We start from the raw sequence: 15,730 nt of genomic DNA, 5'->3' as shown, positions 1-15,730 counted from the left end.
TTCTCCAGAGATGAGATCTCTTCAATCACAGATGCTTCTCCTGTCAGGTTTCAGATCTGGAACTCAGACAGGAAGTCAAGCTAGCTGCTTTTGTACAATCTTCATAACTTCTCTTACAGGATCCTACAAACACAGTAACTGTAACCACAACCTGTCACTATTTTATTAGTTTGACACACTGCCCCACTCTAGACTTAGTAACTTACAAGTATTTGAAAGTAAGAAAGGGTAACAAACCAGTAAGTTACTTGCTTGGAGAGAGGGCATTTTGTCAGAATAGATAAACCTCCATTTATTTTTATAAAGTAAAGTTCTTGTTGCTTTAGTCTTTGCTGAACATTAACAACGTGAAGTGAATATTTTAATTTCCTACAGCTGTCTTGAAAACCTTTACTATATTTAGTGCTATAAATACATAACTTGTTGGCTGAATATCACAACTGCACTCAAGACATTTTAATGTACCACACTGTGGGGAGTGTGTTACAGCATTTCTAGTTGGCTTGTCTATAGCAAGCTATGTTAATAACTTCCAGGTTTATATCATGTTGCAGAACTGACATAAACAGCAGAATGCATGCCATAATGCTCAGAAGAGCTGATTCTGCTGCTTTTTAAAAATAAAATCTGATGCAAAAGCTAAAGAAAATTATTTTCATTGATACAAGGGTTTTTAATTAATAATTTTTGATTTCTTAAAAACTCCTTTGTAGAAGACAGGTAAAATTCATGTACCAGTGCATTGAACCACTTTAAAATGTGCTTCCTATATAGCAGAAAAGGATTCAAATATTAAGAACCAAGCCAAAAATAATCACAAAATAAGTTTATTACTACTTCAAAACATTTCAAAAGCAGCCAAGACAGTACTAAAGAAAAAAAAGGAAAAATTAACACAGTAACAAGACTAAGGTACAATACTATGCAATAGCAATACATCTTTCATAAGATTTAAAAACAGGGTATCACCAGTTTAGAAAACATCTAACACCACATTTGTGGAAATAAATTTAAAGTGTATCCCCATAGTAATATTTTAGAACAGTCACGTAGAAGCAAGGAAGCTGAAACTTAGGCCAATTTGTTGCTAATAGTGTCAATGACATTGTAAATGATCAATTTGACTACTGACATTTACAAAAGAAATGATACAAAAAAGCAGCAAGGTCAGACATCATTTGAAATAAGTTAAAGCGCTTTTGAAATAAGATTTTACACTTTCATGCGAAGGACTGTGAAACAGGAGAACAGCAAACAAGAATTCTGCATTAAATTAAAATGGACCAAGAGAGAATACGGGAGAAGCAGTACAAACAGACATTTGAACAAATATTGGATTCAAGTACAAAACCATTTACCATTTAAGTGCAAGGCTGAAGTCACAAATTAATGTTCTTTAAACTCTATTCCCAGACTAAATAAAGCTCAAAAATAATACTGCCTGCTTTCACTGTACACACATAGTTCCACAGCATGTTGTAATAACATTTGGTACAAACTTGTATAAAGTTGATCTTTTAATCTTTCATTGCTGGTGCAATAGGATCTTTAAAATTGTTTAAGAGTTTGATATTAATAAGACAGTTAATAGTCCCCAAGGTAAAGCACTCCAGTCAATATAGTTGTTAAACATAACAGAATTAATAAGATATTGAACTACTGTTCCTGTGGGACAATCAGTACAGCAATAAAAACTATTAGTTAAAGTCAGTATTTTGATTTTGCTACTCTGCATTTACTGGAGAAAGTTTGATGCCAAAGAAGTTGTAGAAATAAAACGTGTTCTTTGGTGCAAAGTACTGCTGTGATCACTGTTAGAACAGTGTCTATCTTTCATGACTGTACTGGTTATTGGAATTGCTAATTGCACCACAACTGCCCACATTCTGTTTGTAAAAGTCTGCTCATCAGATATTATCCCAGGCACCCCAGATTTATAAAGATATCTACCCAAGGGTGTACTTTTAATATGTGAATTTAAGTTCAGTATTTAAAACTGACTCACTGAAATGAAATCAGAGATTTTATCATTCTCAATAGAAATTAAAACTATCCTAATAGCATAATCTCATTATATTTATGTATTTACTCTGCAAATGCCTCAAAAGAAAGGTACTAATTGAAATAATTCCAACTTAGCCATGAAAAGTAAAATCTGGGTGAGTGAAATTACAGTTTTCCAACCTCACCAGGAATATAAGTGATAAACGTACATATCAAAAATCCACCTAGAAGTAATTGAAATTACTGGGGCTCATAAGTAAAAGAGTACTTAACTTTTACAAAGTGGAAACCTTTGTATCAATTGAAGGACTCAGAAGATGAATCTTCAGTAAAGCTTGCCCTAAAAATGGAATATGAGTTGCAGTATATTGTATACAACCACTCTTTTTTTGAGCACCACCAGTCCTCAAAAATCCCCAATTCTTAGCAATGCAATAGATGTGTTTTCTAGCTACGTCTTTTTTTGAAACAATCTCAGGAGTAAAAGAGAAACCATACAGAAAATATCAAAAGTCTTGTCTTATATGCTTTATATAAAAAGCTTTATGAGTTTTAGAAATGCTTAAGGTTCACTTGAATATGTTTACACACAATCAGGAAAGATCTTGAATATTTATCAATCATGGGGTTCATAATGAGTACCTGTATGTATATTGATAAGATACTACAGCTACATGCAATAGTTCAAGAAACCCATACTTAACTCAGTAATCTCACATACCCTGAATCTAAAGTTAATACATTTTTTTAGCCGCCTTTTTTTTTTCCTGTAAGTTGCTCTTAACAGATTAAAAAGGAGCATGGTACTTCATCACCTGAAAAATAAAAAGTATGAATGCATCTTAAATAGTTAAAATATCATATAAATAGAGTTAAACTTCATAAGCATAAAATCCAAAACCAGATTCTTACATTAACTTCATAAAGGGATAAAAGTTAAGACAGCATTGCAACTATTCATGTGAACCTTGTACCTCTGTTTTTGCAACACTGCAAAAGACTAGTTCACGCATTTTGGAAAAGGCATATGCAGGACAAAAGGTGTAATTTTCTGTTCTCAGAATCATTGTTCTTTTATTTCTGAGTTTTTAGCCCATTACAAAAGGATCTGCATTTATTGGAAAGAAACACACAGCAAACTAAGGCCAACTTAGGTATGTGTGACAAGTTAAATACACAGTTTGCCAAGAGAACCTCAGAAGGGAAATGAGCATGGAAAGTCTGGGTTTATTCCTGTTGGCATACAGTGAATTTTGGTTGCTGCTTTTAAGAAAAGTCACCAACTGGGAAGCTGTCATCCCAGAAATTACACTCAAGTTAGAAAACAAATGTGGGAATTAGAAGTATTTGCAAGGTATCACCCACTAACTCCTAAAGGCATAGAAGTTTGGCAAGCAAGCATTTGCTGAAATACCCACTAATACACTAATGAATATAACAACCACCTGAAATGTCAGTGCTCACAGGAGTCACACACCTGGAAGACACAACATTTTAGTAGTTACCCCACAGCACCAGCCAAGTATTTGGAAAACACAAAGAACCACTTCCATTCAGACCAAAACAAGATGAAGAGTAGTCATATCCTTTTCCTGTAATGCAACAAGGAAGCAGCTATCCACTCAACACATGCAAGTAGTTAGGAAGGCAGTTCAAATGATTCCATACAGAGGCTCCATTCCATATACTCTGGAAAAACTTGGGCTTACCAAAATGCTTGCTTTGGAAGCTACAAATAGTTTGCTGCGTAGGCATCTCTTAATGTTTGCTCAAGAAATCCATTATCAGGAAGTGCTGTGGCAGACACTGCACTGCACTCTACTGACTCAGCTGTTTCAAGTGATTCTCATGAAAGACAAGTGCTGCTCATGTTGCATTGATCTACTGAGCTACACCTTCTTGTAGATTTTGAGACCTAGAATGAAGAATCTTACATTCTTTTAATATCTTAAGCCTGTGGGAAGGGAACAAGAAACAATGAAGGATTTTTCTTGTTCTGCTTTTCTCCACAGTAGAGAACACAAAGTTATTTTAAAAATTATCTCAAGTCATGTCCAGTGACAAGGAAGTCTATAGCAATTTAAGGGACCTTGACAGGGCCAGGATTTCACACTGCATTTTTCTTCCATGACTACCACCTCAAATATACAAACTATTCCCTTTGAAAGCACAACTGTATTTATTCATCATGTATCCTTTATGAAGGGAGGAGACTGGCTATTTACTTTCATACTATGAAGAAGCTCAATTTCTAGTGGTTAAATTTAAAAAACAAACAAATCAAAGCTTGAGGAAAGGTGATGAACCCAAGAGGAAATCCAACACAGAATTTTAAGCACATGTGTCCTGTGCCAGATATGGTGCAGTTACACCTTAATGTTTTACACAAAATAGCCTTGTTATAAATAGATAAATTATCACTATTTGATTTTTAAGCTGGCTTTCCTTTTTTCTTGGGTGGACCTTTGTAGCCTTTAGCCTTTCTTCGCAAGTTTCTCCGATCTACAACGGGTACCTCAATTTCTGCTTCCTCAGAGCTGCTGTCAGCAGCCCGCTCTGCCACTGTCTGCGTGTAGTGATCTGGCTGCTCTGCAGACTCTTCTGAGGGCTCTTCCAACTGGTTCTTCTGTGCTTCCTGTCCAGAAGGCTGCTGAAAAGAAACACCCTCAAGTTCAACCATTACCAAGGAGCTCTGACTCAAGGCAGCAGGGGCCTCCTGTGAGTTGTGCCCTGCTTCCTCATTTTGATCTTCTAATGAGGAAGGTAGGTTTTCAGAAACAGATTCTTCTGCTGCTTCAGTTACCACAGAGTTGGGCAGGCCATTGTCAGAGGGCTCTTCCTTTGATGCCACAGCAGCTGCGTTTTCAGTGCTGGCCTTTTCAGATTCTTGCTGTTCTTCGGTGCCCTCCTTCTCTACTGATGCAACTTCTTCAGTCAGCATTTCAGAATCATTTTCATTTAAAACCTATGTGTGGAGGAAAACAATCAAAAAGACAATTAGTTGAAGGTAAAAGACACTGAACAACTACTGCCTCTAGTTATTAACATCAGAGGATAGTTTGGCATTCAGCAGGTTTTTAATTCTACACACATAACTTGAAAAAACAGTTCTCCTTTTTGCACAGGACTATTTTTTGACCTGCATTTCATATCCAGAGTTGGTCTCTGATTTTCAAATTGTTCAAAAGAGTTGAACAATTTGAGGTACAGGAAAAACACTCTGATATTAATCCCAAGGGGAAAAAAAATAATTTACACAAATACAAATATTGTTTTGCTAGCATATAATAATCTGCTTTTGCACTATAAACAAGAAATGAATAAAACCTGTGTTCTGAAAGCAAAGGCATTTTAGCAGTAGTTAATTATTTGTACACCTCATCGGGCACAAATTGCTAGACAAAAAAGTATGTGGCTTTTCACTCTTACCAAACCAGTATTTTAGTGAGATTCAGCAGTTTCATGACTGTCAAGGCAAACTGCTGCAAACATATCTTTCTTTTGGGTATCACACGCATATAGGTCCCACTTCTGCACATTGAAACAGAAATGTTAGTGTATTCTCCTTACGCATTTACATCATCTGGCCTAATAATTGCTTCTCCCAGTAATTTCATACAATGTCAGGGGCTACTTTCTGTTACTTAACAAAAGAAAAAAAATCCCGCAGGGTAAATACACTTACACAAGTAAAAATGACTTCACATTTTGTTTCAGTTCTCTCACCTTCTCTGATTCAGTGTCTTCTGGGGGTTTTGCTGGAGCATCAAGGGTTAATGGAACAAATGGCGTAACAGGTTCTTTTCCTTGATTCTCAGACAGCAATTTTGATTCACCACTTGGAACTTCATTTACCATCTCCCCTTCAGCCATGAGTGAGGTCTTACCAGTTTCTTCTGCTACCTCACCATTAAGAGGTTCTGATGGCATTTCCTAAAAAAAAAAAGTCATATTTGTAAGTCAAAATTACACCCAGCTATTATTCCCCACTAATGGATGTACATGCAATCTAAATTTGAAGCTTAATGTGAGAAGCAGATAGCTGAGATATCTAGAATTGCATACTAAGACAGAACTTAATGCAGATTGGCAAACTTAACCAGAGTATTAGTTTGTTATTGTCACCTGTACTAAATATATGACCATAGCTTACAGTTAGGAGCCAAGACAAGAAGTTTTCAATGCATCTCTCATGCCTCCTGCAATCATTCCTTGAACCTAACATACATAAAGTACACTTTCTCATCCATCAGTAAGAACAAAAAACCCTGAGGCATTGCTAGGCATAAAGAATATTCAGAAATTTAAATTCAAGTTGTTAACAAGGTGAAGCTAAAAGCTGGATTTAAAGTTGATGTTTAAATCCAAGAGGCAATTTTTATGTAGAGAAGTAAAGAGAACCAATAGAAGTCACTGAAGCATACCAGGTACTGATATCTTGAAAAGCTTTTCTTTAAGATTAGAGATACTGGGTCAGATCTTGATCTTATCCTAGTTCTCTGGAATTTCTTATCAGGAGAAATCAATTAAGAAAATTAGGATGGTAGACAAGCTAGAAATTAATCTTACTGAAGATCCTATAAACTTTATTGTTCAAATATGTACAGTGAAATATTCCCTGAAACTAATTCTGTACTAGCCTTAACTTCTCAGATACACTTCTTAATGAAGCACTGGTGCAAAAAACCAAAGAGCTGAGAATCACATGGAGCAAGGTAGCAAGGACCACATTTAACAGAAACTGTAGCTTGTATTCCAAACCTATCTGCTATTGGTATCCCATCCAGCTCACCTCCATCTCACTTTGTTTCTCAGAGGGTGATACATGCATTTCGGCTTCTAATACAGACTGGTCCTCGTTTTCAACAATTATTTCCTCATCCTTCTCAACAGTATCCACCTTAGGCGCTTCTACTAAGTCTCCAGAGCTTTCAGATGCGTGGGAAACAAGTTCTGGCCTGTAGGTATTAAGATATTTCTTTTAGATTAATACATGATTTAGGGAAATTCTTTCATGACCAATTATGTAGTACATGTTTGCCATAGGAAATACAAATCTAGAAAACTAAATGCATCTAAAAATGGCTAACTCCTCACTAGGAAAAAAATTATAACTAGGAAAACTACTCTGGCAATTATAAAATTATATCTGTCTCACTTCCATTTTATGGGAAAGAAATCTGAAATTTCTCTAAGTTTGTTATTTTAAATTTAGAAAGTAGTGATGTATTACATATTTGAAAGCTACAAAGGGTTAAGAAATGCAGCAACTTCTTTTTCCCCCCATCCCTACTGTAGAAACAGTTTCAAATAATGGAATTATGAAAACAACTGTATTCATATAATCACTGAAAATATAGATATTAAAAAGATCATGACTGGAAAGTAACTCAAGGCAATAAACACATCATGAGTGAATAAGTTACCATCAGCTAGAGGTTACATTAGCAAATATCTGAAGATGAAGTGCTGGTGCACTGCCACTACTGCAGGATAGTAACAGAAACTCAAATATTCAGTTCTCATTTTCAAGATGATAAAGTTTAGATGAACTGAAACTATTACATACAAGCAAAGAAAAAAAGTGCATGTAATAGATGCACAGGAGTCTACTTTATGATCTCAGAGTAAAGGCAGTACTGGAGGGTTTTATCCTACATGCCAGTCTGGAGATGAAAGTAGGACTCAAGAGGAAAGTGCACAATAGAAGACCCTGATTCATTTGTTGGTATGCATGGAAAGTACCAAGCTCATATGCTGTTCTGATGCCTTCATTTTAGTGTTCCTCTTAGCTCTGCTTAAAAATACCATGTAACACATCTTGTGTAACAGCAACACCTCATTGCCTAAATGTTGCAAGGTCCAAAATTTGACATTCAAATTAGGTTAGTTTAGTAACCAATCATATCAGGGTAGTCCTCTTACATACGAACTAGCCAATTATTAGAAGTAACAGCATTTCTTAAGCTGTGGCAGATCAAGTGTGCTGCTTGACCTGTTTGAACCAGCTTAGGGCAGTGCACTCACAGTGCAGCATAGCAATACAATATCTGTAATTTCACAGAGCAATTTAAACAAAAATTAGGCACTGCCTAGTGGAAGGCCTCAGCTGCACAAAGAAAATCCTCATGACAAATTCTGTTTAAAGAAGCCTCATGTCACAAGCTTGAGTGATTTCCTATAAGATAATCGAGTTATCTTCAGTTTGTCTAAAGAGGTTTTAGGGGTTGAAGTGGATTTCTTTGGAAGAGAATGAGAGGAAGACATACACATGGAGCAGGGTGGGGTGGGCACAGTGTGTCTATGAGGGAGGAAGGGGCTACTTATTTACAAAAAATAGATATTCTGAATGGAAAGACAGTAGAAATTATTACTCCAAGCCCTGTTCTGTAAGAACTGTTATGGTACACAAGTTACACGACTCTTCACATCCACATCTGATGATTGTTACACAGGTTAACATCATTTATACTGGAAATGGTTTTGGGTTCTTTTCAGGATGTTAGATCAGATGTGATGGTTTAAAATATTGTCTGAGCAAAGGGCTTTCCTTTGAAGACATGGCCCCCTATAACAGTTGTTATTAGCTGACAAGCAGTAACCAGCCCGCCAGCTGAACAGTCAGACCATATTTTACTGCAATAAAGAAATAACAAGACTGTAACAAGAAGTGGGGAAGGGATACTTCCTCAAAGACCACACAGAGTATTATGGATATAAGTCCATATATATTACCTCAAGAAACTGTGCTGCAAATACAAATATTTTTACTATTGTACAGGTTCAGTTACAACAGGACACTCTCAGCCTTCACTCTTTTCCTATTATTTCTACTATCTACTGAGCTTTCACAGGTACTATATTTTGGTGCAATCACTCTTTAAATGATGTCTCACTTTTCTCTCTTCCCATCTTGCATTAGACTTTACTTTTAGTAATCTTAAAATCAAGCAAGTAAAGTAGGGAGAAAGGAGAAGAAATACCAGTTGCACATCTTGTGACACCAATGTAGTTCATGGCTGCCCAAGCAACAAAATAAGAAATCAGTAAAAATGGGCTCCTGGTACCTGCTTTTGGGCAGTTGAAGAGCATTTTCCTCATCTTGTTGGGAAGTTTCAAGTCCAGGTTCCTGTCTATTTTTATTTAGCCTCTGACGTTTTAAATGACTGCTTCGTGTCCAGATGGAAGCATGAGTTGTATTAGGGTCTTAGAAGAATAACACAAAAAAAAATTCAAGTGAACAAATTCAGTCTAAGATCTACATATGACCTCCCCACCCAAAATAGTTCATGAAAGAAATTGAGTGCCACTAAAACAGCATTTTGTTGTGGTACTTTTTATCTAAATAGTATCTTTATCAAGACTCATAATTTTATCTGAATTCCTCTAAAAGCTATAGGAGTTGAATTTCAGCACCTTGGAGGGAAGCATGTTTTTATATCCATTTTACAGATGAATGAAGTAAAATGGAAAGCTGTAAAATAGCCTGCAAAACTATCCATCTAGAGTAACTGCAATACTGATAATCAAAGTTTTTACCTTCAGATGTGCTTGCATGAACATCTGTTGATTCTTTACCTTTTTGAGAGTCAGCCTGTGGAAGAAAAGCAAAGCTAATGTTATTCTAAAATTTTCTGAATTTATTAAAGTACCTTTATCATCCTACCTATGGTTGCACCTTTCTAAGCACTCATAGTAATGATCCTATAAAACAGCAACTAAAATAATTCTTAATTTATAGCTAAGTCTTCTGTCTCACCTCAGCAAATTTTATCTTTTTTAAAAGTTATCTTTATGTCATGGATGACTAGTTTTTCTGTGTTTTACTTCTGGCCTCAATGTAGAAGATAAGACTTCAAAGTGACCTGTCAACAATACCACCAAGATTTTTTTCTAACAGTTCTACTTATTATAAGCGTCCACACAATTCAATTATAGGAGCCTCTTTCTGTTTGTTTCCCCTTTCTGTATAAACCCAAGGGACTACACTGCAGTGGTTGGCAAAATTTATTTGCAAAGTCTTATTTTTATACTTTTATGCTATTCTATAGTTTTATTTTTATCGTGACACCCAACAGAATATGGCAACCCATGTAGAAAATAAGAAAAGCCAGAACTTGGTGATTCATCAGTAATGCAGCTTACATGCACAGTCAGCACAGGAGGCTGCTTAGCTCCCTCTCCCTAGAGCTTTTTTTGTCTCCTGTTTCTCCACACCATCCCTTAAATATCTCAATTTTTTCCTGCAAGTTAGCTGAGGATTCAGCACTTGATACAGTAAAGTGAGTACAAGCTGGACATATTAAAATAAATTTATGTACATTGTTTTTTCTTAGCTGCTAGTAATAATCTGGAACAGCAATTACCAGCATCCTGGTCCACTTTTCTAGTCTCACTTCCAATACTGTGGAAGAAGGCTGGCAAAAAGTGGCCATGTCTACATTCTGCTATTTGAAGTAGTGTCCTAGATTGCAAAGCAATGCGTATTCTATTTGCTATCAGTTAGAGGTGTGGTGTGGCAGTTATCTTATGTTAAGTGGGCAGTTTATCTCTTCCACAAACCAATCTTCCCTCTGGGGAGACAGCTGCTGTTAATGGTCCATTGAGTGTCACTGCACAACTGATAAAATTACAGCATACCATTGTGAGATGTTCCACCCAGAGGGAGAAGCCAAGCATTCCTACCTGGATATAACCTGAGATTCTGGGATACCAGAACAGCCTTTCCACTGGATTCCCAGAGGAACAGCTGCCTCTTCCACAGGACCTTCAGAGGGAGACTACACCCTTCTCTAGGATCACTGCTCCAACAGAACCACATCGGTCACTCCAGGAGGACTGCAGCTACAATTCCAATTGGACTACTAAGAACAAGGTGTCAGGTCGAATTCTGACTCTGTCAGTGTTGTTTTGCATTACTGCATTGTTTATTTTATTTTTTATTTTCTTCCCCAATAAAGAACCGTTATTCCTGCTCCCCTACCTTTGCCTGAGAGCCCCTTAATTTCAAATTTATAACAATTCAGAGGGAGGGGTTTACAGTTTCCAGTTCGGGGGAGGCTCCTGCCTTCCTTAGCAGACACCTGTCTTTTCAAACCAAGACAAGTAGTTTCAAGTGAGAACTAAATACATAAGAATTTGTAAACTAACACCAAATTATTCTAGAATCAAAATGCACCAAATGGGGAGCACTAATGGAAAGGTGAAAATTAAAGTTGGGAGATGGTTTTTTCATGGTTTGGGGGAAGGTGGGGTATTTTACTTTCTTAGGTGGTCCAATAATTTTCAAACCTTTACAGAACTGCTTATAGATACTGCAGATGCCAATTTTAGAGCTGCCCACTGTTTTACCAAGCTATGAGGAGTTGGAGCACTTTGGTATCTACTGTCTTTTCCTCTGGAAAAGGGCAAGAGGCAGGGTGTGACTTCCTAACTCACAGCAACAAAAATCAAAAGAACTACTGTCACTCTTCTATTTTCTCCAGGTATATCCATATAGCTCTATAACCAAAACGTGTAACTTTTTAGATAATTTTGCTGATATGATCATAACTGGAATCTATCTAAAACACAGAGATGAGGCTAGAGACATTGTTACAAATGAAAGACAACTAAGAGTTTTGCTTCCAGTCATTGAGAGATTAAAAATGTCACTATTTTCCCTGTTAATTTTGCTTTGGGAAATACTAATTTTCTCAATTGGGAAAACTTGACTTAAATTCCAAATCTAAATTTTAAACGTTAATATCTGAGAGTATTGATTTAGCCATTATTTCCCATTTTTAATTAAAGCACTGACTTCTATGAAAGCCTGTCAGTAACACAGACATTTCTTAAAGCATGCAAATCCATGCTCACAGTATTTAGAGCTATGAATGACTGTCAAGTAGATTCTGTGTGGCTTCAGAATACAAATGAAATAAAGGAAGAGCTTCATAATTTTTAATGACCCAAACATATTCATAAGTACATGTCCATGAGCAGCTGTAATCTTGTTGCTGTATCAAATACGTACAAAGAAAGCTGCGGTCTTTTCATACAGACAATGTCCAACTGTTCATGCAAACTTAACATCAGCCACTGTACTGAACTGTGACATGGATATGTACCTCTAAAAACTCTCTAAACAGTTTAATCTCAGAGATAGTTGAAATACTCTCCTTTATATAATCTGCTGGTAAAAGGCTTAAATTGCAGACCCTGACAGCTGCGGCACAGACTCTACATGCATGGGGAAAACCCACCTGTCCACAAAAAAAACAACAAAAAAGCCAAAACCAAGAACCAAACAAAGCAAAAAAACAAACAAAACAAAACCAAAACAAAAAACCACCAACCCATCTTAGACATTAGCATTACATCACTGGGAAGCATTACATCCACACAGAAAGTAACAAGTAAGCAAAAGTAAGCAAAAATAATTTCTCATAACTGTTTTTCCAGTAACAATACACTCAAAAAAAGAGGTAACAGACTGTGTACCTACACTTAGCTGTGTTTCTACCTCAGTCCTTGGTCCACCTGCTTCAGATACTGCAGACTGACAAAAATTGTCCTCTGCTTGCAAACTCTTATTTTCCTTCTTTGAGGTCTCTGCTGTGAAGATTTAAAAGAGTAAACAGCGCAAGAGAAAATTAGTACCTTTATAGAACAACTGTTTGTCCTGCTTTCAGGACATTGTACATGGATAGAGTTACTTTGCTATCATGGGATAGAGTTACTTTTCTTCCTAATAGCTTATACAGTGCTCTGTCTTGAATTTAGAGTAAGACAACACATTGATGTTTTAGTTGTGCTAAATAAGGGTTACTCTAATTCAAGGACTTTTCACTTTCTTATGCTGAGTGAGCAGTTGCACAAGAAGCTGGGAACAAGACACAGCCAGGACAACCGACCAAAGAAATATTCCATACCACATTGTTAATCCCAGTACATAAACTGGGAGGTGCTAATCACTGCAACTGCATTGTGTATCAGTTCTCTCTTGTGCGTTTCATTTTTCTGGTTTTGTTGTCTCCCTTCTCATTATGATTATTGTTATATTATGCTTCTGTTTAATTTTATTTCAATTATTAAACCGTTCTTGTTTCAATACAGCGGTTTTGCATTTTTTTCAGATTCTCCTCCCCACCCCACTAAGTGGGGAACAAGCAGATATGTGGCACTTAGTTGCTTGTCAAGTGTGAAGGAAAGGCCTTCAAGGAAGACATTCCATGTCAGCCAGGCAAGTGGACTACCATGGACAGAGAGGTGTCTAGTACCTGAGGGAGCCAGCTGTGCTAGAGATGATTTGTTATGAGCCAAAGAATGTGCAGTCACACACAGATTTAGACAAAGGCCAATGCATATAACCCACATGGTAGATATTTGTATATGTAGCACACCATCATCTCAACTCATTGGCATTAATGACCTAGAGAGATGAAGGAATATCTGCAGTGGATTAAGTGGTTTGCTAATTCTGGGAATACAAAGAAAATCTCTCGTCCTAGCTATGGTCTTGCCTCTCAGTTATGAAAAAATCTGTTCAAAAGGTATGAAAAACAGGTCCAGGAGTTACAGCAACAAAAAGAAGACAGGTTCTACTCCCCACCTGTACAGACAAGTATCTCAGCTATTAAGAGAGCATTCTTTTGCTCAAAAAAGAGGATAAAGGGTACACACCATGGTTTTTAAAATCCTGTGGGACCACAGAAAGGATATGAAAAAATTATATGGAAAATCCACCTCCACCCTAGAGGCATGAACTGTAAGGAAAAACAGTCACAAATGTGGATTCTTCCAGGAAAATTGCTGCTCCAGTCTCTAGCATGCAACTTCCCAGACAGAATGGAATGGCTAGTCTTACCCCGATTCTATGGTAAAGAATTCTAATCCTTGTTCACAAGAAGTGGGTGGAGAATTCTATGTCCAGTACTAGAGGGCCCTTTCTCCTTTCAATGGGAGATGATGATCAGTTAAGTTCACAGGAATGTGAGGATTCAGTAGCCTAGAAAGTCAAACCCACAAGAGTATAATGGTCTAATAGACATTAGTGCACAGTGTGCCATAATGCCATCCCGCTATAGAGAGCAATAACCTAATGTAGTTCTGGAGTGACAGGGAGGTGCCAAGAGCTGACTATAATGGAGGCTGAAACTAGCCTGACTGGGAATGACTGGCAAAAGCACGTCACTGTGACTGGCCCAGAGACTCTGTGCACCTTTGGCACAGACCATTTCAGAAGAGGACATTTCAGGGACCCAAAAAGGTAGCATTGGGCTTTCACTACAGCTGCCTTGTAGACAGGGGAAATTAAGCATCTGTCTGCCTGGCTTTTTCTCTCAGAGGACCCTTTTGGTGTGGGGCTCTTGAAGAATAACAGGTGCCAGTCTAGCTACCACAATGGTGCACCAGCAGAAATACTGCACCAACTAGATTGTCCAGGAATCTTGAAAGTGATCAAGGATTGGCCTGAAAAGATTTTGGAATATCACTAGAGGAGGTGACCCATACTGAAGAGGACTCACTGTGTAATAAGTTTCCAGAAAATGAGAAGAAATATGCCTTATTTACTGATTGTTCTGCCACATTGTAGGAAAGGATCAGAGATCGAGTCTCCTACAACAAAATGCTGAAGGAGAAGGTGAATCAAGTGAGTTTGCAGAGGTGAAGGCCATCCAGCTGGCTTTAGACATTGCTGAATGAGAAAAATGACCAACATTTTAGTTCTATACTGACTTGTGTAGAGACAAATGTCCTGTGGGGTGGTTGCAGTGATGGAAGCAGAGTAACTGGCAGCAAAAAGGTAAAGCCATCTGAGCTGCCACATTGTGACAAGATAATTCTGTCTAGGTGGAGAACCTGGTTGTGAAAGTACCTCATGTAGAGAGACTGATGCACCCAAGAAATGGGCCACAGAGAGCATCAGAACAACCAGAAAGTGCATCAGGCTGCTAAGATTGAAGTGACTCAGGTGGATCAGAATTGTAAATACAAGGGAAAATTATTTCTAGCTTGGTGCACCTATGACACCTCAGATAATCAAGGATGAGATGCAAATTATAGGTGGACACATGATCCAGGAGTGGACTCAACCATGGACACAATTGCACAAATTATTCATGAATGTGAAACATGCAATTAAAGAAGCCAAGTGGTTAAAACCTCTCTAGTATGGAGAATGACAACTGAAATAGAAATATGGGGAGACTGGGCAGATAGACTATATCACACTCCCTCAAAATTCCAGGGAAAAATGTCATGTCCTTATAATGGTGGAACCAACACCTAGAGAGGAGAAAACATAGCCTGAACCCCATGCTACCACCAGGAACAGTGGGCCTTAAGAAGGAAACCTTAAGAAGATGACAGAATTCCAGAATGAGATAGTGCAACTAATTTTCTAAACAACATCATAGACAACTAGGCCAAAGACCATGGCATTGAGTGGGAATATAACATTCTTTGTCATGTACCACCCTCCAGAAAAATGAAATTATACAACAATCCATTTATCCTGGAGCAGTGGGTGGCAGGACCTTCAAACATTGGGATACACATTTAGCAGAAGCCACCTGTTAAGTAAACACTAGGGAATCTGACAGTCAGTCTGACACAGCACAGTCCGAACTTCTACACATTGTAGAAAGAGATAAATGTGGTGTGTTGAGGGAAACAGTCTGGGTTATTCCTGCTTCAGGAAAAGGCAAAACAATTTGTGGAACTGAGTTTGCTCAAGCACTTG

General features: G+C 37.5%; 1 protein-coding gene across 3 annotated transcripts in view; it reads right to left on the bottom strand.

The window, feature by feature from the left end:
• Nucleotides 1-811: 811 nt before the first annotated feature.
• The window catches only part of FAM169A (family with sequence similarity 169 member A), a 38,873-nt gene continuing 23,954 nt past the window's right edge, over nucleotides 812-15,730 (bottom strand). For 2 of the 3 annotated variants that reach the window (XM_036403228.1, XM_036403230.1), the window contains exons 8-13: nucleotides 12,491-12,600; nucleotides 9,544-9,598; nucleotides 9,072-9,210; nucleotides 6,797-6,962; nucleotides 5,731-5,937; nucleotides 812-4,969 (exon numbers count right to left, since the gene is read on the bottom strand). In XM_036403228.1, the coding sequence (XP_036259121.1) occupies nucleotides 4,436-4,969; nucleotides 5,731-5,937; nucleotides 6,797-6,962; nucleotides 9,072-9,210; nucleotides 9,544-9,598; nucleotides 12,491-12,600 (1,211 nt within the window). In that variant the 3' untranslated portion in view covers nucleotides 812-4,435. The remainder of the gene's footprint in view (nucleotides 4,970-5,730; nucleotides 5,938-6,796; nucleotides 6,963-9,071; nucleotides 9,211-9,543; nucleotides 9,599-12,490; nucleotides 12,601-15,730) is intronic. The other variant, XM_036403229.1, reaches the window with a different exon arrangement.

Source organism: Molothrus ater, chromosome Z (assembly GCF_012460135.2).
Source record: "Molothrus ater isolate BHLD 08-10-18 breed brown headed cowbird chromosome Z, BPBGC_Mater_1.1, whole genome shotgun sequence".
Taxonomy (NCBI): Eukaryota; Metazoa; Chordata; class Aves; order Passeriformes; family Icteridae; genus Molothrus; species Molothrus ater.
The sequence above is the reverse complement of the archived record's forward strand: the minus strand, read 5'-3'. Positions and strand labels throughout refer to the sequence as shown.